We start from the raw sequence: 25,408 nt of genomic DNA, 5'->3' as shown, positions 1-25,408 counted from the left end.
AATGCTGGTCTTGCTACCAGTTTCCTGATTGTTTGACTGTTTTGTTTTGCCCTGGAGGGCAGAATGACCACCAGAGAGGAAAAATATATGTGCCAGGCAACTTGTAGGTAGTAGAATCAAGAGATCTAATAACATGTTCTAGTCTGTCTCAGGTTAGTTGTATAATAACCTCTGCTTCAACCTTCTCACCTGAAAAGTATGGAAAATATCCTTGCCCATTCTTTTTACAAAGGCTTTGAAATTTCACCAAGATGATGACAATAAAAGTACTTCATGTCTCTTAGAATATGGAGGAGCTATAGTTCTCTACAATTTTTGTGGTAAATATTTATTAACATCAGAAAACTGTTAATACAACCAGATACTAAGACAAAGATAGGATTTTTCTTATCAAAAAGCTAATAATTAAATTAAGGGCTTAAAATTTAATCAAACTATCAAAGAAGATTATTTTGGAAAATGATAAAAAATCATCTTAAAGTTCATTTAAAACAAATTACAAATGAGAAATTAAACATTTTTAAACAGAGAGAAATAAGAGAAAACTTCCCTATCAGATAGTAAAACCAATGCAAAAAAAGTAAAACAGAATTATATCAATGCAACTGGCAAACAGACAGATGAATAGACAGCCCTGAAACAGTTTCTGGCTGTAATCACAAGTCAATAGATAAAGGGAGAATTATTTTCTGAATAGGAAAGAGTAGTGGTTCAGAAAAACAAATCAATTTAGATTCTTACCTCATACCATATACCAAGTTAAATTCTAACTGGATTTGAGAAAATAAAAAACACAACTAGAAGAAACAGCAATATATATCTAATCTTTGATAAAGGGAAGGATTGTACACTATAAAATAAATGGAGGAAATAACAAAATTTTTTAAAAAATAGATCTGCCTGGGCTCAGTGTCTATGGCTCAGTGGCTGGGGCACCAGCCACATGCACCAGAGCTGGCAGGTTTGAACCCAGCCCAAGCCTGACAAATGACAATGACAACTACAACCAAAAAATAGCTGGGCACTGTGGCAGGCGCCTGTAATCCCAACTACTTGGGAGGCTGAGGCAAGAGAATCACGTAAGCCCAAGAGTTTGAAAATGCTGTGAGCTGTGATGCCACAGCACTCTACCAAGGGCAACAAAATGAAACTCTGTCTCAAAAAAAAAAAAAAAATAGATCTGACTACTTAAAAATAAAAACTTGTGGAGGGCAGAGACAAGATGGCTGACTGAAGCCAGCTTTCCACAGAGGCTCCTGTCCAGTAGGAGAGTTAAAGGATAGAAATTTAGCAAGTAACCTGGTGGATTAGAGCTGCACCAAAAGAGAAGGTTGAAGAATGCACATCAACCCCGCTGAGGCGAACTGCGACCCCAAGGATACAAACAAAAGGTACAAAATCCATCACCAAGCAGATGGGAGTTCCCTCCTCCATGAGAACGGCTCGGAGTGTCCCACAAACAAACGAGCAGAGTTCAAAGGTCCTCCCACTATACTCCACAGGAGAGACCCTCTAAAAACTGGACCTACCTCCCCTACTAGGGTGCCACAGCGTTCTCCTGCCAGGCATAAAACTGTACATATTTTCTACCTGCAATTTTGAGCTCCCAGTACTCCCCTCCACTCTCACTCTGAGGTCTGGAGGCCTGTCTGCCAGGAGTCCAGATTCTTGGGTGATTTCTCAAGGGGCATTGACAGGGCCTAGACTGCAGCTGGTCAGTGCTGATTCTGCAGCACAGGAGTGAGGAGAGGACAGTCGGCTTAGAGGGAACCACACCGGAGCGGCGGTGCCCTGAGGCACAGAGCAGCAACCGTTTTTGGCAACAATAGGGCTCAATCCCAGATATTCCAAAGCCACACCCCCTGTCTCCCTGGGCAACCAGAGGAGGCCAGGCATCTACTTGGGTGGCAACCACCGCAGAACAGATCTGGGACCAAAACGCAGGCCCTGTGAGTAAAGGGTTTGCCTGAGGTGGTACCGGCCTGGGTGGAGTTCGGGGACTAGATAAAGTCCCGGGAATTTCCCAGGAAAGCTGGGAATTTCCCAGGGCGGGGCTGACTCAGAGGACGGCTTTACTGAGGCTAAAATGCACCTGACCCTCGCAGGATCATCAGCCTACAGACAAAGGAAGGCAGGAGGTTAGAACTGACAACTAACTGAATACAAACCTGCAGGAGCAAAGACAGGGCCTGAGGCACAGGCTCAAAACAGCTTCTCTTCAGCGGTAATTTAGCAGGGACAGAAACAAATTCCCGCAAAGTTGTTCTATTCTGTTCTGTCAGTAACATCAATCAGGGGCTGGGCTGGAACTGAGTGAACACCCCCCAGCCTCCATCAAGTGGCCGAGGTTGTCAGACCTCACCTCCCCCTGCTGGATAGAGGCAGAGCACAGTGGCCTGGCTGAGCAGATACAGATTTCCTTGTGATTCAGGCAGGTGCAAACCCCCGGAGTATCAGTTCACTAGAGGCACCTGGGTCACAGCCCTGCGGGGCAATCAGTGACTGGGTGTGACAGAGGTGCAAGGTGGGGAAGGAGGCATCAACCTTCACAGACTAATCTATTTGCTGGGTGGGTCCTCCTGACTTCACGGAGCAACGGAGCAAGTCATATCTGAGCTGTCATCAGTCCCCTGCGATCCAGTTGCCAGAGACCTTTTAAACTCTCCCACCTGAGACAGGTGCTGACTGAGACAATTGATTTGAACCTTTTGAACTAAGCCAATCACCCAAGGACTATTCAAGTGGTACCCTTGGTGTGTGGTTGTAGGAAGGTTTGATTTTCCTTTTTCAATTGTTGCCTGTGGGGGGAAGGGTGACTTAATTGCTAGTATTTCTCCACAGCTGAGACTTCAACCCAGAGTAACTATTTCACTGGGGTCGGACAGAGACCAGCTGAAAACAAGACAGAACCACTTAGCCCCCACCACACCAAACAGGTCCCTAGTTTCTCAGGCCATAGCACTGTACGGGTCCTCGACAAAGCTCTAGGGGAAAAATCAAATGGTGTAAAAAAATCATGGGGCAGAATCAGTGGAAAAACTCTGGTAACATGAATAACCAGAATAGATCACCACCCCCAAGGAAAGATGTGGCAGATTTAACTGAAGATCCCCTTCATAAACAGCTGGCCAAGATATCAGAAATCGAATTCAGAATTTGGATTGCAAACAAGGTTAATAGAATGGAGGAAAATTTTAGAATTAGAAATTTTAGGAGCAATTCAAAAGTCAGAATTAGAAATTCGAGGAGAAATTCAAAAGTTGTCTCAAGAATTTAACGAATTTAAATACAAAACCACCAAAGATTTTGATGCAATGAAGCAAGAATTTGCAGCCTCAAAGATCGGAAAATTATAGTAGAATCCCTCAGTAACAGAGTGGAGCAAGCAGAAGAAAGGATTTCTGACATTGAAGATAAAGCTTTTGAACACTCCCAAACTCTCAAAGGGGAAGAGAAATGAAGAGCATAATTGAATTATTCTCTCAGAGAGCTCTGGGATAATTCGAAGAAGGCTAATATCTGCCTCCTTGGAATCCCTGAAAGGGATGAAGTGGCCTCGCAAGGCACAGAGACTCTTCTCCATGAAATTATGAAAGAGAATTTTCCAGACATGCAAAGAGATTCTGAAATTCAGAGAGCAGATAGTTTCAGAACCCCAGCATGACCCAATTCAAATAAGACATCCTGCAGGCATATCATAATTAACTTCATTAAAGTTAATATGAAGGAGAAAATTCTGAAAGCAGCCAGACATAAGAAATCCATTACCTACAAAGGGAAGAACATTAGAGTGACTGCAGATCTCTCTGCTGAAACTTTTCAAGCCAGAAGAGGGTGGTCATCGACTTTTAATCTCCTAAAGCAAAATAACTTTCAACCCCAGATCCTGCATGCAGCTAAACTGAGTTTTATTTATGATGGAGAAATTAAATACTTTAATGACATTCATATGTAGAAGAAATTTGCCATAACCAAACCAGCTCTTCAGGATATTCTCAGACCTATCCTCCATAATGACCAGCCCAATCCTCTACCACAAAAGTAAACTCACTTAGAAACTTTTGATCAAACTCCAACTTCCACAGTGGCAAAAGACTTAAAAATGTCCACTGGACTTTCAAAAAACTTGATACCCAAAATTTTACCAGATTTCCCAATATTCTCCATTAATGTGAGTGGCTTAAACTGTCCTCTAAAGAGGCACAGGTTAGCTGACCAGATACAAAAACTGAGACCAGATATTTGCTGCATAAAAGAGTCACATCTTAACTTAAAAGATAAATATAGACTCAGGGTGAAAGGATGGTCGTCCATATTTCAGGCAAATGGTAATCAGAAAAAAGCAGGTGTTGCAATTCTATTTGCAGATACAATAGGCTTTAAACCAACAAAAGTAAGGAAGGACAAGAATGGTCACTTCATATTTGTTAAGGGTAATACTCAATATGATGAGATTTCAATTATTAATATTTATGCACCCAACCAGAATGCACCTCAATTTATAAGAGAAACTAACAGACATGAGCAACTTGATTTCCTCCAGCTCCATAATAGTCAGAGATTTCAACATTCCTTTGCAATGTTGGATAGATCCTCCAATAAGAAGCTGACCAAAGAAATTTTAGATTTAAAACTAGCCATCTGACATTTGGATTTAGCAGACATCTACAGAAATTTCATCCCAACAAAACTGAATACACATACTTCTCATCAGCCCACAGAACATACTCCAAAATCGATCACATCTTAGGTCACAAGTCTAACCTCAGTAAATTTAAAGGAATAGAACTTATTCCTTGCATCTTCTCGGACCACCATGGAATAAAAGTTGAACTCAGTAACAACAGGAATTTGCATACTCATACAAAAACATGGAAGTTAAATCACCTTATGCTGAATGATAGCTGTGTCAGACATGAGACTAAGAAGGAAATTGCCAAATTTTGGGAACAAAATGACAATGAAGACATGAATGATCAGAACCTCTGGGATACCACAAAGGCAGTCCTAACAGGGAAATTTATAGCACTGCAAGCCTTCCTCAAGAGAATGGAAAGAGGGGAAGTGAACAACTTAATGGGACATCTCAAGCAACTGGAAAAGGAAGAACTTTCCAACCCCAAACCCAGTAGAAGAAAAGAAATAACCAAAATTAGAGCAGAATTAAATGAAATTGAAAACAAAAGAATTATACAACAGATCAATTAATCAAAAAGTTGGTATTTTGAAAAGGTCAATAAAATAGATAAACCTTTGGCTAACCTAATCAGGAAAAAAAAGAGTAAAATCTCTAATCTCATCAGTCAGAAACGACAAAGACGAAATAACAACAGACTCCTCAGAAATTCAAAAAATCCTTAATGAATATTACACAAAACTTTATTTTCAGAAATATGAAAATCTGAAGGAAATTGACCAATACTTGGAAGCACGTCACCTTCCAAGTCTTAGCCAGAATCAAGTGAAATGTTGAACACGCCTATATCAAGTTCTGAAATAGCATCAACCATACAAAATCTCCCTAAAAAGAAAAGCCCGGGACCAGATGGCTTCATATCAGAATTCTACCAAACCTTTAAAGAGGAACTAGTACCTATATGGCTCAACCCATTCCAAAATGTAGAAAAAGAAGGAAGACTACCCAACATGTTCTATGAAGCAAACATCACCCTGATCCCCAAACCAGGAAAAGACCCAACAAGGAAAGAAAATTATAGGCCAATATCACTAATGGATATAGATGCAAAAATATTCAACAAGATCCTAACAAACAGAATCCAGCAACACATCAAACAAGTTATACATCATGACCAAGTTGGTTTTATCCCAGGGTCTCAAGGCTGGTTCAATATACATAAATCTATAAGTATAATTCAGCACATAAACAAATTAAAAAACAAAGACCATATGATTCTCTCAATTGATGCAGAAAAAGTTCTTGATAATATCCAGCATCCCTTCATGATCAGAACACCTAAGAAAATTGGTATACAAGGGACATTTCATAAACTGATAGAGGCCATCTACAGCAAACCCACAGCCAATATTGTATTGAATGGAGTCAAATTGAAATAATTTCCACTCAGATCAGGAACCAAACAAGGCTGCCCATTGTCTCCACTCCTCTTTAACATTGTAATGGAAGTTTTAGCCATCGCAATTAGGGAAGAAAAGGCGATCAAGGGTATCCATATAGGGTCAGAAGAGATCAAACTTTCCCTCTTTGCAGATGATATGATTGTCTATCTGGAAAACACCAGGGATTCTACTATAAAACTCTTAGATGTGATCAAGGAATACAGCAGCATCTCAGGTTACAAAATCAACATTCATAAACGGTAGCCTTTATATATACCAACAATAGACAAATTGAAAAAACAGTTAAGGACTCTATTCCATTCACAGTAGTGCCAAAGAAGATGAAATATTTGGGAGTTTATCTAACAAAAGACGTGAAAGATCTCTATAAAGAGAACTATGAAACTCTAAGAAAAGAAATAGCTGAAAATGTTAACAAATGGAAAAACATACCGTGCTCATGGCTGGGAAGAATCAACATTGTTAAAATGTCCATACTACCCAAAGCAATATACAATTTTAATGCAATCCCTAGTAAAGCTCCACTATCATACTTTAAAGATCTTGAAAAAATAATACTTCATTTTATATGGAATCAGAAAAAAACCTCGAATAGCCAAGACATTACTCAGAAATAAAAACAAAGCAGGAGGAATCACACTACCAGACCTCAGACTATACTATAAATCTATAGTGATCAAAACAGCATGGTACTGGCACAAACACAGAGAAGTAGATGTCTGGAACAGAATAGAGAACCAAGAGATGAATCCAGCTACTTACCGTTATTTGATCTTTGACAAGCCAATTAAAAACATTCAGTGGGGAAAAAATTCCCTATTTAACCAAGGGTGCTGGGTGAACTGGCTGGCAACCTGTAGAAAACTGAAACTTGACCCACACCTTTCACCATTAACTAAGATAGAATCTCACTGGATTAAAGATTTAAACTTAAAACATGAAACTATAAAAATACTAGAAGAGAGTGCAGGGAACACCCTTGAAAAAATCAATCTGGACGAGTATTTTGTGAGGAGGACCCCCTGGGCAATTGAAGCAGCTTCAAAAATACACTACTGGGACCTGATTAAACTAAAAAGCTTCTGCACAGCCAAGAACATAGTAAGTAAAGCAAGCAAACAGCCCTCAGAATGGGAGAAGATATTTGCAGGTTATATCTCCGACAAAGGTTTAATGACCAGAATCCACAGAGAACTCAAACGTATAAGCAAGAAAAGAACAAGTGATCCCATCGCAGGCTGGGCAAGGGACTTGAAGAGAAACTTCTCTGAAGAAGACAGGCACACGACCTACAGACATATGAAAAAATGCTCATCATCCTTAATCATCAGAGAAATGCACATCAAAACTATTTTGAGATATCATCTAACTCCAGTAAGATTAGCCCATATCACAAAATCCCAAGACCAGAGATGTTAGCGTGGATGTGGAGAAAAGGGAACACTTCTACACTGCTGGTGGGAATGCAAATTAATACATTCCTTTTGGAAAGATGTTTGGAGAACACTTAGAGATCTAAAAATAGATCTGCCATTCAATCCTATAATTCCTTTACTAGGTATATACCCAGAAGACCAAAAATCACATCATAACAAAGATATTTGTACCAGAATGTTTATTGCAGCCCAATTCATAATTGCTAAGTCATGGAAAAAGCCCAAGTGCCCATCGATCCACGAATGGATTAATAAATTGTGGTATATGTACATCATGGAATATTATGCAGCCTTAAAGAAAGATGGAAACTTTACCTCTTTCATGTTTACATGGATGGAGCTAGAACATATTCTTCTTAGTAAAGTATCTGAAGAATGGAAGAAAAAGTATCCAATGTACTCAGCCCTACTATGAAACTAATGTATGGCTTTCATATGAAAGCTATAACCCAGTTCTAACCTAAGAATAGGAGGAAGGGGGTGAAGGGGTGGGTGGAGGGAAGGTGATTGGTGGGATTACACCTACAGTGCATCTTACAAGGGTACATGTGAAACTTAGTAAATGTAAAGTATGGATGTCTTAGCACAATAACTAAGAAAATGCCAGGAAGGCTATGTTAACCAGTGTGATGAAAATGTGTCAAACGGTCTATAAAACCAGTGTATGCTGCCCCATGATTGCATTAATGTACACAGCTGTGATTTAATAATAACAAAATAAAAAAGTTAAAAAAATTAAAAAAATTAAAACTTGTGGCGTGCTAAAAAATAAAATTAGATAGCAACTAACAGAAGTATTCTAATTTTTGATAAAAAGGTTAACATCTCTTTCCATAAAGAATATCTACAAATCAAAAAGAAAATTGATAAATATCAAAACAATTTGTCCCAGTGGATCAAAATGGGCACAAGATAGATTATTCAGAAGAGGGAAAAATGAAGTGAATTAATAAATAAATACTTAGGAAAACATTGAACCATTTTGAATGTCAATAAACATAAACGTAATTCAAGTCAATAATCATAATTTAGAATATTCCACCGTTTTGCCTTAAAATCAGCAAAAGTTGTCATTATTAATAAGAATACTCAGTGCTGGTGAGGGTGTGTACTGTACTCTTGCACAATGTTGCAAGATGATCAGAGGAACATGTTGGAAATCAAATCAACAATATATATTGATAATTTTTCAAGGTTCATATTCTTTTGATCTAGTTATTTTACTAGAATTATCCTACATTGTACTAGAGTATCCTCATCTAGTAATTCAGATGACTTATCCTGAGAAAATTCTCCTTTTAAAACTGCATAGAGATGTTCATAGTATTTTAAATATTTTGAAAATTGAAATCAATGTGGAAATGATAAGACAAATTATGGCATCACTACTCAATGGAATGTTTTATATAGCCTTTTCAAATTCTATTTATAAATTGTATTAGCATGGAAAATGTTTATAATGAAATGTGCAAAAATATGAAGGTTCAAAATTACACATTGAATATAATTGCAACTAAGTAAAAAAAATCTAAGCACAGATACTTGACTGAAACAAAAAATAACAGTGGTTGTCTTTTAATGGAGCACCACATGTGATTCTTTCTCTTTTTATCTTTCTGTATCTTAAGAATATCATGGAAAAAGTTATAATGAAAAAAAGATTAAAATTTTACATCTATGTGTGCATCTGTGAGTGTGTGTCCATATCCATGTCCCTGTCTTCTGTCCTGTGCCCAGGTCCTTTGGAGTGCTGCTATGGGAAATATTTTCCCTTGGATATATGCCATACCCTAGCAAAAGCAACCAGGAAGTTCTGGAGTTCGTCACCAGTGGAGGACGGATGGACCCACCTAAGAACTGCCCTGGGCCTGTGTATGACTCTTTTAGGAACATTTCTAGTGGTTACTAAGCACAGTTTTTCTTTCCAAAAATTATCTGGAGACACATATGCTTCTTTAAGATGAGAGAGTAGATGGTTGTCCTCATTCAGTGTACCCCAAGATAGGAGATGTATCTGTGACTTCAGCGAGATAGGTCGGTCTTCCAGCCCTTCAAAAGCAATAATACCAACACAGACAAAGAAATACACTGTCAAGATCAAGGCCAGGGACTCACCAGGTCCATAGCTTTCAAGCCCCTCCGAGGAATCTGTGTCCCAGACTCAACCCCTGCTGCCCCACACCATATGTCTGAGTCTCCTTTAAAGATTTCCTGGGCTTTCTTCTTCTCTGTGTGGCTTCCCTCATCTCCTTCCCACAAGCAAAGTATATGGGAAGCAGAATCAGAATATTCTGTCCCAGAAGTGGCTTGAATTTGGAACTCCAGGATGTATGTGTCAGGGAGTGTTGGTACCCAGGGGCTATCCCTTGGTCCATCAGAAGGGGGCAGCATACACCAAACACACTGGACCTAGATGAGGTGCCACCCTCAGAGATTTTGTATTTGTGCCAACTCTGGCCCCATTTAGAAAAATGCTGGGAGAAATGTATTTTTCATCCTGTGCTTCTCTTGGTTTTAATTAATGTGCTTATTATTTTAGATACAGGATAATGACTCAGTGCTGGCAACATCAGCCTGAAGACAGACCCAATTTTGCCATAATTTTGGAGAGAATTGAATACTGTACCCAGGTACACATATTTTTCTCCCCTTGCCCAACATATATTCTATATGGAAAAGCCTTAAAAATGTCAAATATGAGATAAATTAAACCATTCAGAAAATAATAGTTATAAGAATTAATATTAATTATCTATAAAATGGAAGGACTGATGTCTTAGTTTTCCATCTTTTAAAATAAATGCTATTATTTATTTTTATTATTTTTAATAATTATTATTATTTATTTGATATCTATAAAATGGAAGGACTGATGTCTTAGTTTTTCCATCTTTTAAAATAAATACTAATAACATCCATGTTCTTCACCAACACGTGACGCAATGCTAGATTTCAGTCGTATCAGGGAATCAATTCCATTCACAAGTATTGACCAAGTCCCTAATGGGCTCCTAATGTTCTCTTAAACAAAATTAAACCCTCAGAGAAGTATGGAACACATTGGCTCTCAAATATTTTATAGCTTGGCTGGAGAAATAACCACCTGTGAGATAATGAGCAACATATAATTGTTAAATTATGTGCTTAGGGAGATTAAGAGAATGAAGATTCAAAGTAATCTGGAGATGTTCTAACGTCATCCATAGCATTTGTGTAGCATTTACACTACACGAAGCACTTTATTGTATTCCATTTTATCCCTATAGAGGAACATAAAATATCCCCATTTGACAGATGACATCATTTTTCAGCAATCCTGTGGATCCCTACACAGAGCCCTCTCCCATTTCCTACAATAATGACTAAATTGTTACTTCTTTCCCTGATTTTCAGATGACTATACCTTCTACCTTGTAGAAAGTGAGAATGCCCTCAGCTTCCTCCCTGTCCCTGATACCAACTTTGCTGCACCTACAGCCATTCTCATCACCTTCCCCCTCGTTCCTCTTCCTCCTCCAGGCTGGCCTTTCCACCTGCACCACCAGCTCCCTGCTCAGGGACTCTGTTCTTTCAGGTCACCTCCTCTCTTCTCTTCTCTGCTTTCTTTCCCTCTCTCTCGCCTCTTGTTCTGCCAGGGTAGCTCATTCTGAGAATATTTTACAAGATTCAAGCAATGACCCACTGCCTCTTTAAATGCCTTCCTCTTAACGGTGACAAAAGATAAACAGAGTTCCCAAACTACAGGCATTTCCTGGTCCTGCTATTCCATCCTCATAAGCCTTTCAGCTAAGATAGATAGAAGTGGCACTTTAGGCAGATTCACTCATCAAGTTGTTGGGGTTTCTTTAAGAGAATTTTGTTTAATGACATTTTAGGTTATTATGTTGTAATGTGAATGGAAAACATCAACTTAAATATGTATATATTTATAGTACTTCTGTAGAGTACTTTTCCCTAAGTATATAATATTCCTCTTTAAAATGGGCAGTTTCACACAGCATATTTTAAATGACTCATTACAGAAATTAATAACAAATAGGGAGGGAAGTGAAGAATTTTTAGAAGTCAGAAGGTAGTTATTTTTTATTTTTAAACACTTTTACTGATGAATACTAATGTGCTTTTATGCTAATCTCAAGTAATAGAGGTTTCCCCAATTTGCATAAAATATTAATGAATTAAATTTCACCAAATTTACGTTTTCTTCTTTAATTTTTCTTAAACCTCTGGCAACTGCTTCTGCTTTTGTATGCATACAATTGATAACTACAAAAAAAAAAAAAAAGGTCTGGTGCAGTTGTTTCCATAAATGGCTTTCCTTGTAGCACTTCAGCATTTTCTGGGTAGCACAAAAGGCCCCTCACATCCCAACTAAAGAACCTCTGCATGGTGAGATCTGCACATGTGATGATTTAACACAGAAAGGTTCTCATCAAGGGTCACCGAATATGATGGAAACGGGAGGCAGCTAGGAGGAGAACAGCAGATAAACCCCACAAGCCAACAAGTGCCTTCCCCCCCACCAAACACCTAAAGTCAAACACATCAACTTTTTTTTTTTATGTTGGAAAGATTTTATTGGGAATAGATTGGAATAATAAAAAAAGATAATTTTCAGGTTTTTTTAAAAATCCAGTAATCTGTAAAATTTGGCCTAAAGTCTCCTTTGCAAAGCCTCTCCTGATCCCACTCCCATCACAGGCAATGGTGCTTCCCAGCACCCTTCCCTGCACCTGCACACTGCCAGCCCAGGGCTTGTCCTCCAAGGATGACTCCCATTCATTTTTTTGTGCCCCAGGGCCTGTAAGTAAATATATTCTCAATAAATATTGAACGGTTTCCTCATCTGTAAAACATAGATGAGATCATCTCTAAAGTATCTTCCAGATTCAACATTTTTTACCTATGATCCAAAGTTTTGTTTTGTTTTGTTTTTTTCCCCCGATTTCAATAGATGTTACTCTGGAACTCTAGCCTCAGGATAGTCTCCAAGTTCAAGTCGCACTTCAGGGTTTCCTTTAACAGCGACTTTTCTTCACCATCCAGCACATATTTGGATTACAATAAAACCCTTCTCCTTAGACATAGGTTGGAAGCTGTTAAGTTGACCATTCAGACAGAATTCTTCCCAAGGGATTTTAAGATGGAACTTTTCTATGCTGGAGCAGAACCCACAGATAACACACACAAATAACGCAGAGAATTCTCAACACAAAATGTCAGGGCCTATCAAACAGATGGGAATCCAAAGAGGACAAATCCCATCCCAAATGGCACCTCAGACTGTGTGCCCCAAAGCCCTACAGGGCTGGAAGGTAAACTCCCCCCAAACAGTGGCCTGGTCCTCCTAGTCCAGGAAGGAAGGGCAAGTGAGCTCCAAATTCAGACCAGGTTCCCGAGTTCCATTCAACCTTGAGACTTCCAACCAAAAAGGTGCCTCAAAACAAAACCAATGGGAAGGTCTGAACCCCCCCCCCATATGGGTGGAATCCCAGTCTCGGTGTGCACCCCAGGAACTGCATCAAAAATGGTCTGGTGTCCTGACCCTTTCCAAACTCATTTCCTTTTCCTCAACTCGGTTCAGGTTTCAGAGAGCTTCGTCCTCTTCATGGCGACAGAGATGGGAGTTCCCTGGAGCTGAACTATGCCCCGGCAGCTGCTGGGACCAGCCCATACTCTGTCACCCCCGAAAAGCAGCCGCTCCTTCCAGGGCAGCCTCCGGGCTCTGGCCGCTGCTCCCCAGATGCTATTCCACTGGGAGGCCCACGAGCCCACTCGGGGACCCCAAAATCTGTTTCCAAAAGTTCAGTACTTGTTCTCAAGGGCTTATCAGGAAAAACAACAACAACAAAAAAGGAAAACGAGAACAAGTGGTTTTTGAGAAGAAGAGAAATTTATTACTTTGCCAGCAAAGGAGGAAATATAAATGGCAGATCGTTCATTTCAAAATGCCAGTTTTCCCTCTGTGATCCAGAGTCTTTAATCGCTTCATTTCTCCTGCCGTAGGACCCAGACGTGATCAACACGGCTTTGCCGGTGGAGTACGGTCCACTCATAGAAGAGGAGGAGAAAGTGCCCACGCGGCCCCAGGACCCCGCGGGGATCCCTCCTCTGCTGGTCTCCCCGCAGCAGGCCAAGCGCGGGGACGCGGAGCGCCGTCCAGGTCCAGCCGCGCCGCCGCCTCCGCCCGCCGCTGCCTCCGGCAAAGCTGGGAGGAGACCCCCGGCCGCAGAGGTGTCCGCGCGGGGGGCCGGGGCGCCGGCCGCGGACGGGGGGTGCGTCAACATGGCCTTCTGCCAGCCCAACCCGCCCTCGGAGCTGCACAAGGTGCACGGATCCAGAAACAAACCCACCAGCTTGTGGAACCCAACTTACGGCTCCTGGTTTACAGAGAAACCTGCCAAAAAGAACAACCCTCTGGCAAAGAAGGAGCCACATGAGAGGGGAAACCTGGGGCGCGAGGGCAGCTGTGCGGTCCCGCCCAGTGTCGCGCCTGGTCGGCTCCCCGGGGCCTCGGCCTCTCTGCTCCTGGAGCCATCGGCGCTGACCGCCAGCATGAAGGACGTGCCGCTGTTCAGGCTCCGTCACTTCCCCTGTGGGAATGTCAACTACGGCTACCAGCAACAAGGCTTACCGTTGGAGGCCACCACTGCCCCTGGAACTGGTCACTACGAGGACGCCATTCTGAAAAGCAAGAAGAGTGTGGCCCAGCCCGGGCCCTGAGTGCGTGGCGCGCTCACTCTCCAGGAGGAGCGAGAGGATGGGCTCCCTGGCAAATCAGAGACCAAATGTCATTTTTCATCTTGTGCCAACTTGTGTTGAAGTGCCACAGGACAAGCTGTATTTTCAAAATGCTTTAGAAAGGTTTTGAGCATGGATTCATCCTATTCTTTCAAAAAGAGAAAATATCATAAAAAACGAAAGATGAATGAGGCCCAGATGTGGTTGCAGAAGGTTTTTATGCATGGCTGTTGTATACTTCCTTAAGCTGCTTTCAAATTGTGTGTGCTCTGCTTCAATGTAGTCAAAATTAGCTGCTTCTGCGTTTCATAGTTGGGAGTCATAGATGTTTCCTGGCCTTGTTGATGTGGACATGAGCCATTCATTGGAGGGGAGAGGGAACAAAAATAAAGGAGTTACCCGTAATGATTCAGCATGGGGAAAGACATTCTTTACTCGAAAAAAATAAATCGTAGACAACGAACTGAAATGTCGCTGTAGATGATGGTTAGATGCTTTTAATAGTGCTGATTCATCACTGATGGTTAAAAAAAAATAAAAGTTGTGAATAGTTCCAGTAGTATAGAGAAAAAAAATGTGTATATATTCATCTAAATGAAATGCATACATTCCAAGTGCTCTGAGTATAATAAAAATACCAGTATAGATGTGGAGATTCAAACATCCAACTGATATACCTCATGCCTTAAGAAAATCCTCCTACGAAAAGTGAAAAACTGAGTGTGAGGTTTCCTACTGGATTTAAAATTCAAAATTTAAATTACTTATTTTAAGGCTTTCCGCTAATTAAACTCTGATCATTTAAAAACAGAAATGTTAAGCAGCCATGATACATGGAAGCGTAGGGACATGTCCATCTGTGGGCAAAGGTGTCACTACATCACAGACCAAAACCTTCTGTAGTTCTATTGGTGACGTCTACCAGATTGAAGTTTCTCCCTGAAGCAATGGACTGGCTCTTAGGGGAAAGAGGCCCTCCCGCAGGGCTAAGGAGGGGCCCTAATGCCCCATCTTTCCTTCCACTGCTAGCCTACTTTTCTCTCCCTTAATCGTCTGGTCCGTATGCTGGGAACACAAGTGTGCTGAATAGCATTTGTACAGACATCAAGTGTACATTAAAACAATGAATGTTTTTCTCTGGGTGGCAATGAGGAAAGGAATTAAGGAACAGTTGGAGAGTTGAGGTTGACACTGACATGTCACAGTGGGAGTTTTGAACTTGGTTTCCACAGATGAAATTCATTTCCATGAAAATGAATTGAGAATCTGTTAAGTTTTACACACTTATGCAATAATGTCCGTTTTCACTCCATTCTTTCTTCCTGCTTCTCCTCTACTCCCATGCCCAGTCTTTTTCCTGGTGGCAACCGTGCCAAAGCATCTCTTTGAGAGGAAAGCAAATTTTATTACCTGATACTTTCTAAACATTCCCAGACTCTGTGTATTTATATCTAGCCTTATACATACATATACATGTATATCTATTTATGCCTTTTCCCCCGCCTTCTCGAGTTTTACCTACATCAAAAGTATCACTCTGAATGTGGCAAAGCCATGACGCTCTAAACCAATATTAGACGGCTGTTCATTGTTCCAAAGGCAGTGGCCTTGACCTAGAGTTGGTAGTGTTGTACATCTGTAGAAGAATGGATACTCTGGGGACTACTTTTCCTTATCTGCTTAACTGCGAAAAATATTTTCACAGACATCGACAAAGATGAAATATCAATTAACTCATCTCTAAATGACTATATCAGTAAAGTTGTGGTTCATGCCAGGCACAAAAGTAGTCTAATCATACAAATATCATTCAAACTCACCACCAGAAGGGGCTAAAAGAATCTCATCTTGGGAAACACTCTCCTAAAGGATGACAGAGGCGCTGTCAACAGCTGAGAAAAACAATTTCATTTTCTATTTGTAAAACCAGTAACCAATTAAGCAGCGAGTGAGCTATGTGCTTAATTAGCCAACTCGTAATTGTTATAAATGGGGGTAGGGGACATCTCATTCCTTTCTATTCTTAAAAACTACAAATCCATTACATTTTCAGGTTGTGCCTTTCTAACACTGAGATTGATTTATCGATTTTCTCTAATTGTCTTTATTGGTATCAATTTTCATGTAAATAGTCAAGTCTTAAAAGCCTGTACACATGGATAAACTAATAAACAACTCCACTGAGATGTGATGACCTCAAGATGTTTCATTTAACTTGGTGTAACTGTGAGGTATGGAAATATGAATCTGGACTACGGTCCCCTTGAACATCACTCTAGCGTATGGTTACAGCAAATCACACAGACATTGTGGACTTGAATACATTTATTAACTATGATAGAAAGTTCCACCTAGAACATGAAAAAGCACAAATTAAAGTCTGCAGAAGCCATGTTAATTAAACCATAGCTGGTATAATTATTTATATTCCATGCCTATAAAGAAGCCCACTCTTTCCGAACTCTTCCATTGGGAAACTGGCAAAGAAATGACCAGTTTGTTAACATGTGTTACCTCAAAATTATAGCAATTCAAAATAGCAGTAATAAACATTTTTCCAAGAGTATTCTCTACTCAGTAGTTCAAAGACTGGGTCCTCTTCCACCAGCCAGGATCTGAGTCCTAACTCTCTCCTCTTGGGTTATCTGGACTGTTGGTACCTCCCTGTCTCCTTATACAGAGCGTAACAAAAAATGTATACGTGTTTTAAAAAAGGGAAAAACTGTATTAAAATAGTAATAATATATGCTGACAACAAAGGTGAATACAAATCACGCCGAGCACCTCTTATAACTGCAGAAGTCCAACATGACTTGAGTATTACAAATTTAATACCATTTTCTCGTTTCTTAAAATGTTTCTGGTACCATCTGTGTAAAAGAATAGTAACTTCCCTTCCTCGCCACCACTCAGGGAGGTCATAAACTGAGTGAAGGCACCAGCACCCCCTTACTCCTCAGCCGTCCCCAAGTGCACAGACATTCCGGGTGTGAGGCAGAGTCCACACGTCCTGCCCTCCCACGCAGAGCTAGTTCTCATACACACCCACGTCCCCCTCTCTTGGTCCTTCCATATGTATCATGTTGTACTTTATCTGCCAATTATTTTTTGCTGTTGTTCTGTTTTTATTGACACATCATAACTGCCCATATCTATAGGGTTCAGTGTGATGTTCCCATATATGCACGCATTGTGTAAAAATTAAATCAGGGTAGTGTATTCAAAATATTCTCTTTTAGCTATTTTGAAATATACAATACTGTTAACTACAGTCACCCTCCTGGGCAACAGAACACCAGAACTTACTCCTCCAACTGTAATTTTAATGATGGGAGCGAGAACCTTACCAGAACCAAGCCCTCCGAGATGCTCTCCCACACTTAGAACTAAGTTCCAAGTTTTAAAAACAAACATCACAAAAAAGAAGCCATTTGATCAATTTGAGTAGGTCTCTTTTTAAAACATTTTGGCATCTCCATATAGTACTTGACAAGCCCCGTAGCTGTTAAACATTATGTAACTGCAGATTAACTTTATACTGTGGGGCCTTTGCATCCAAGTTCACAGGCACACCACTCTGAAATCCTAGTCATCAGGCTATTTCAATAGATTTTCACTTGCAGTAGCAGGATTAAAATTCATATAGGGTGGCAAACCTAAAACTAAGATGCAAACGAATTCAAACTACTCTAAATAACAGACTTCCCGGGTTAAAATTCGTAAAATTGTATGAAGTATGTTGTCAATCTGTCTTTAGCTAATGATGTTCAAATGGGTCCCTAAAGAACACACATATGGACTTTGCAAATTTCACCACAGCAGATGGCATCCTGTGTGAATGTACAAAACAAAACCAGCATTCTATAATCCTCAACACAATGCCCTAAAATGAAAAGAATTACCGAGAAAAAACAAGTAAGGCTTCTATTAAGAATCTATTTTCAGCCGGGCACCATGGCTCACACCTATAATCCCAGCACTCTGGGAGGCCGAAAAGGGTGGATTGCTTGAGCTCAGGAGTTTGAGACCAGCCTGAGCAAAAGCAAGACCTCATCTCTACTAAAAATAGAAAAACTGAGGCAAGAGGATCACCTGAGCTCAAGAGCTTGAAGTTGCTGTGAGCTGTGATGCCATGGCACTCTACCAAGGGCAACAAAGTGAGACTCTGTCTCAAAAAAAAAAAAAAAATCTATTTTCATTTAGTATCCTGAGTAGGTGCATTTAATTTTTAATGTTCTACGCAAGCACAAGGCTGTTTTTAGATCTAGCTTAACAACTCTAGAACATACGAAAAGCTTGGTAAGAACAGACTCTTATGAACAATTGGGGGGGTTACATGAACTACAACCACAAACTACAGCCACCACCTCCTGTCTTCAGCCTTCGGTGAGTGTAAAGTATGTTATCCTTACAGGTAAAGACGGCATTACCAGTCTAACCTCAGAAAAACTGCAAATACCAAAGCTAGATGTTAATGCCTTTGTACACCCATTTCTCACATCCCCCTTCTCAACATGTCCCCGGGCTCCCCCACACAATCTCCTAAGGCCTGCTGCCTTCTTGTGAGCAATCACCCCCACCACACCCCTCCATCACTAATGGCTCATTTCAGCTGATGCCAGTTGACAGCAGTCTTACTAAACTCACTCACTTAGCTAAGCCTTAGCAAATAGGGTAGCAATTCTCCCTAGAATATCTACGTCTTAAGAGAGGGTACAGATGGATAGCATGTGATTAATAAAATTTCAGATGATTATATCATCTTGGATGATAAACAGCAAGTGGAGTGCGCAGGAGGGAAGAGACCTCGGACCAGACTGCAATTACTAAGTGACCAGACTGTAGTCATCACTAAGTGACTCCAGTGCCTGAAACTCGCATCTTGTCATTGAAACAAATAAAGGTTTGTCTCAAAGGCCCCTTCCACCCCTGGAGCGTGTGATTCTGTAAAACTTCACCTGTGTGAGGTAAGTCCCAACACCCAGCCCATAATGAGTGCAACATGACGGGGGGTGTGTGTGGGCGCGCGTGACCTCAACTCTGAGACCAAGTGTATGTCATCTTTATACATAAGTAGACCGGAACATTTAGTTATCAGTCCTCTGTTTATTCAAAGATCCCCTTAACAAATCACAAAATCCTTACCATAGCAAAACGAGGTTTATCCTGTCGAGGTGGCTTCCTGAACAAAGCGAAGCCAACAGGACCGGGAGAGCCAGGTCTGTTGAATGACCTCCGTGCCTTCAGCGTCACACCACTTACTTCTCTCTCATTTGCTGTAATCGCAGCCTTGTTTAGCAAAGTCAAATCATAAAAGTTATCTATTACCACACCCCGTATGTGGCGGTGTCTCTGATGTGCCTGCCGCCGGTGGTCCGTTTGTACATTTCAGTGCCCGTTCCCTAATGAGGTAGCGAAGCCCGGAGTGAGCCGGGTGTTTACACTGGGGACCAGGTGTCCGTGGACGCGGGCATTCCTCCACGAGCGCACCCAAGTGCCCTTAGGGCAGGGAATTCCTGAAGAACAGGAGTCTTCTCTCCCAATTACCATAGGAGACAGGCAGAATCCCTCTCTTCAGGTTTACAGAGTTCCCCACTGCCATCAGATGGCAATTTTTGGAAACATGCTGTGAATAATAAAGCTTTATAGTATATCTGGAAACAGGAAATCCAAAAAGACAGCCAATTCAAACATCCCTCTAAGACAAAACTGGGAAGCCCATAGGCTAACTGCCTACATTTTACTGCATCTAATGGTCGAGAGAAAAAAAAAAAAACGATTTAAATATTTTTTGCATTATTCTCAAAGTACTTACTATTCATATAGTATTTCAGAGTTCTCAGGAGAAATAAATTCTGAAGGCAGAAATTATTTTTCCTCATGTATGTACCAGGAAGCAGCTGGTAATATTCTATAAAGGATAAGAAGCAAAAGCTGAGCATTATACTGGATTCTGTTTTTAATGAAGTCACACACACATAGATCATGAACACATTTATGCATATGTGGGGTACGATGTGTTGATATTTTATACAATTTGGAGTGCTTACATCAAACTAATTAATATAGCTTTCGCCTCATTTACTTGATTACTGTGTTAAGACTTTTACGTTACACTGGATTTTCCTCTGTCACCCACCAGGGAGTGTGAACTGAGGCCTCAAGCAGCTCATGCTATTTCTTAATTCCCTAGGCTCTATTCCTTTCAAGAAAGAGAAAAGACCATTTGAAAAAAATCATACTATTTTAAACTGATATCTATAATCTATTGGAATTCTTACTAGTAACCCATTTTTATTAGCATGTTCAGCGAAGGTGACTGTCATTTCTTTACTCTTCTGTGATGCTCTGTGATGTCTATAATGCAAAATCCACTTTCCCTACCATCAAGGTGAGACATTTTATGACTGCTGAAATTCATTTAAAAATCCATTTTAGGATATTTTTCCAAAGACATTAGACAGAAACACCTGTCCTTCAGAACAAGAGGCTGTCGGGGCAGCCAAAGTCATTACCGCTGTTGACTGAGTTGTAAGCTGATGAGAGGAAAAAAAAGTTTTTTTAAACGGCTTATAGCTATACGTATAATTTTAACATGATTCATTTCATGTCAGCCTAATTTGATTTGATATGTGAAAAGTAGTAATTAGTTCAATCTTCAGTAATTTGCCGAAGCCTACTTCAAGTAAAGGGCGCTATTAAGGCTGGAATTGGAAGAACCTCTGTACGATTGACACAGGTCAAGGAAGACACAGCATTTGGATACTCCTATGCTTTAGAAATGCCTACAATTTAGGTCCAGTACAGGGTACAGATCTCTGAAACTCCCTATTTCATCTTATTTAATCAATTGAAAAAAAACTCTGACTATCCAATCCTGAGACCAAACGCCTCCTGACAAAGAGATCTGTGTGCGCGCGCGCATGTGTAAATACAGCAGCATAAACTCACATGTTGGGGTTCATTAGGATTTTAGAGCTGAACTTATACCAGATTTATGAGCATGTTTAAAATGGGCCCCAGTGATCCCTGGGAACAGGTTATAGTCTAAGCTAACAGCCTCGGTTTAAACACCTGAAATATCTTCACCCTGCTGCCTCCTCAGCCCACCATGACCACCGCATTTCTCTGTCTGAAAGATATAATCAATGTGAAATTGCTGCTGATTCATAATACGAAAATCTATTCCTTGGAGGACATTCTAACAAGAGAACAGAAGATTCCCCTTCCCCTCAAGCTGTTCTTAGAGCTGTAAACCAGAAAGTTTCATTTCTACCATACATGGTAAAACTGTGTTCCTGTCAGTAACAGGTGCTTGTCCACCCTATTTATACTTCTTTTTTCATCCTGTAAAAAAGAGCATTAGCAAAAATCTTGGTAGATAAAATCTTTTTGCCTAAGCAAAGACATTGTACTCTGTTCACCCTTTTTACAAGGATCATTAGGAAATCTGCTGTATATCCAACAGCTTATGTGACACTATGGGCCCATGTACCTAGGGGTATTACTAAGCAATTATTAAAAATTATCACGAATTTTGTATTAGCTATTGTATTGTATTATAAACAAGTATAGTAAAGCAAAGAGCATGAAGAAAAATTAAAAATTCTATTTGCTTACAGTGTGGTGTGGCTTACCATACACGGTACATATTATATGTCTCTGACTCAATCATTTAAATAACAAATATCCAGTGAATATCCAGTTAAAACTACTAGATCTATTTCTTAGTTAAGATTGATTTTTAGCACATTAGGTTTCTAGCCATTGGTCAACACAGTTTAAATAATATTATTACACATTCTAAATAAATAGCCTTAATAAAACTCTGAAATAAAAATAGTCACCTGGGTAGGATCCAGTATATTCTCACTATATTAGACAACACAAATTACCATGTTCTCCAAATTGTCATCATATTAAAAACAGGCATTCAAAGTTAGCCCCAGGCAACACAGAAAGGGAACTTTGGCCCCATCATACCTTCCCCGAGTGCCCGAATCCTGTGCCCCTTGACACCTTAACTCTTCCCCATCACCCATCAAGGGGAAGATGGGGTCCGGCATTCCAGTCCTCCTCCTCCTCCTTTCCCTATCTAGTGGACTTGACCTGTTCTGTTCTCTCAAGGCCACCTACCCTAAGCTAGCTAGATAGTATCTATGTTTCAATAACCTGTGGCTTTTATGGCCTCATTCACTCAACCAACATGTACTAGGTGCCAAGTATTATTTAGGAGTTGGGGATATGCAGTCAGAAACCCACCCCTCAATCTGGTGACAGAGAGAAACACTAAGCAAAAACGTAGCATGACCAAAGGCTAGAGAAAATAAAACACCAGAGAGGAAGGGGTAGAAGCTCTGGGAGGAGGGTGCCAGGGACCCATACCAAGATTACAATGTCACCACTCATATTCAATAAAAACCTGCATCTGAACATTTTTCACAATTTAAAATATCCCCCCCAAATTGCCCACAATATAAAAACAAAGTCTTTTAGTAAAAGGTAGGTAATATTTTGTATTTTTTTTTTTTAATCTAAAGAGTTCCATCCTACCCTAAATAAGAAAATGAAAAAACTTTTAAAGAGAAAGCTAAGTGATTTGGAACCGGAGAAATACATTCTTTTCTTTTTCCAGACAGGGTCTCACTCTGTGCCCTGGGTAGAGTGCAGTGGTGTCATCACCGCTCACAACAACCTCAAACTCCTGGGCTCAAGACATACTCTTGCCTCAGCCTCCAGAGTAGCTGGGACTATAGGTGCCCACCACGATGACCAGCTAGTTTTGTTTGTTGTTATTTTTTTTTTCTCTTTTCTATTTTTAGTAGAGACAAGGTCTCCTTTTGCTCAGGCTGGTCTCAAACTCCTGAGCTCAGGCAATCCACTGGCTTCAGCCTCCCAGGGTGCTAGGAGTACAGGTATGAGCCACCACGCCCCACTTCACATTCTTTTCTTAAATGACTCTATTCATCAAAAGAATACTAGTAGGAGTGTGTCTAAACGCACAACTTTACTTGTTGGATAAAACTTATGATACATTTTTAAGACTTTTTCTAGGGATAGGACAAATCCAAGCTATTATTACTATGAGGGGGAAAAAATCCAAAGCATATGTACCCTGGGTTACCAAGAAAAGGAGAGTCGCAGATGGGGTAAAAGACAAGATATCATTCCAAAAACAAACAGATTCCCTTTTTATTAATGCTCAAAAAGTGAACTTTAAATGGCATTTAATAAGCAAAACAAAAACACTTCATTTGTATGTCCATAGTATACATAAACATACACATTATATGGATCAAATAATCCTAAATACGAAGAGAACAATTGGTTCTTTGACTTCAAAAATAAATTCAGTATGGGCACTCTTGTTTCTAACTTACAGTGTTCTATATTTAACAGGACAAATTATGGATATCCAAGTTTGGTGCAATAATGGATTTCTGTAAGGTTAAAGTATAAATAGAGTTCTAACCAAATAATCTGTATAATAAAATAAGTTTACTTTTGAATTGCAGTACATTTATTTTCTTCAATCAATAAAAATAATATATAGCAGCCTTATTTTGCAAATGTATTTTAGGAAAATAGCTCTAGCGATATTTGAAACACCCACACTATTTTTAAAAGGCAGCAAAGTGACAGAATTTAGATTTAAAATAGTATATTGCAAAATAGTTCAACATATTATTTCTAAGCACAAAACGAGCTCCAGTCCGAAGGATACTTTTAATCTTATAAAGCAAACTGCTCCAATATTTCTTTTTTTTTTTTTATGTCTGCTCCAATATTTCTGTGGTAGTTTAAAGTCTAAATATTTACAATAAAAGATAAATCTTTACACATACTGGACAAGACTTCAATACACATCCACAATACAGACATTTTACATTATTACATAACTCTAATCTGAAGCTTAGTTTAACATGTGCTCAGGAAGGAAAATGAAAACATGATGTGATCCTAGAGCTGTATAACAGGCTGGACTCTGCAACAAATGGAAATGGAAAAACAGCAAACACAGCAAACACACCAGTCTGATGAGTAACAAGACAGAAAAATCCAGAAATCATAAACATTTAAATGAATAACAAATATATCCTTCCTGACAAACCTTAATCTGCTTTCTTCTGTTAAATACATTTTTCAAAACATGTTTCATATTGCAAGAGGAAAGGATGGCAAATTCTCCACAAATAAAAAAAGTGCATCATGTCTTAAAAGTGCTTCACGTGTGTCACAAATATATCCAATAAGGAAGTTAAATAACTTTGTGCAAAAATTCTAATTATGACTTCAATTCATAAACCTTAATCATGGAGCAGCAGAAGAAAAATCAGAGATTACACACTTGATACAGAGGAAAGAACACTCAGCCATAACTCAGTAGACCCACGTGCTCCTACAGAGCTGTGTTCACCAACCAGTTAGTGAGCCTGGGTGAGACAGACTTCCCTTTCACTATTGGCAACAGGAGACAGGCAGCGCTTGAGAGGCACCGAGACCCCTCCTGGCTCTAAAGTTCTAACGTGTCCGTTAGATGAGGTGTTTCTAAACAGGCAAAAAAATTACCAAAAAATATAAAAAACACACTACGTGTATTCTCATTGTACTTATTAGTTACAAAGCACAGAAAGAAAACCTCCAAAACTGCTTGACAGAGAAGGTCATGTGAACATTGTATGTTAACCAAAGCTAGTGAAAACCATCACAATTATGGCACTAAGAAAAATCCAGTATTATGAGCAAAAATGAAACATAGCAAGTTAAGTAATGCATCCGTTGGTCACCTAATGGCACATTTTTTCCTGAGCCCCAGAATTCTCTTGGGACTTAAAGCTTTAAAAAGTATTTATGGGCGGTGCCTGTGGCTCAAAGGAGTAGGGCGCCAGCCCCATATGCCGGAGGTGGAGGGTTCAGACCCAGCCCCGGCCAAAAAAATTAAAGTATTTATTTTGAAATTGTTTTAAAAGAATTATGATTCCACAGAGTTCATACTTGTGGCTTTTTAAGGGACTCTTTCTGAACTGTTGCAATGGTTTTTATCAAGATAACTTTATTTTTAAAATTTAAATAATGGCTAGGTAAACCATTTGCCATGGACTCTTTATTAAAACCTCATGTGTATGTGTGTG

General features: G+C 39.8%; 1 protein-coding gene across 1 annotated transcript in view; it reads left to right on the top strand.

Moving 5' to 3' along the window:
• LOC128584640 (ALK tyrosine kinase receptor) overlaps positions 1-14,684 on the top strand; it is a 39,646-nt gene extending 24,962 nt beyond the window's left edge. Inside the window, exons 11-13 of the mRNA XM_053589709.1 lie at positions 9,273-9,407; positions 10,075-10,165; positions 13,542-14,684. Of these exons, the coding sequence (XP_053445684.1) occupies positions 9,273-9,407; positions 10,075-10,165; positions 13,542-14,258 (943 nt within the window). The 3' untranslated portion in view covers positions 14,259-14,684. The remainder of the gene's footprint in view (positions 1-9,272; positions 9,408-10,074; positions 10,166-13,541) is intronic.
• Positions 14,685-25,408: the final 10,724 nt, after the last annotated feature.

This window comes from Nycticebus coucang, chromosome 4 (assembly GCF_027406575.1).
Source record: "Nycticebus coucang isolate mNycCou1 chromosome 4, mNycCou1.pri, whole genome shotgun sequence".
NCBI lineage: Eukaryota > Metazoa > Chordata > Mammalia > Primates > Lorisidae > Nycticebus > Nycticebus coucang.
The sequence above is the reverse complement of the archived record's forward strand: the minus strand, read 5'-3'. Positions and strand labels throughout refer to the sequence as shown.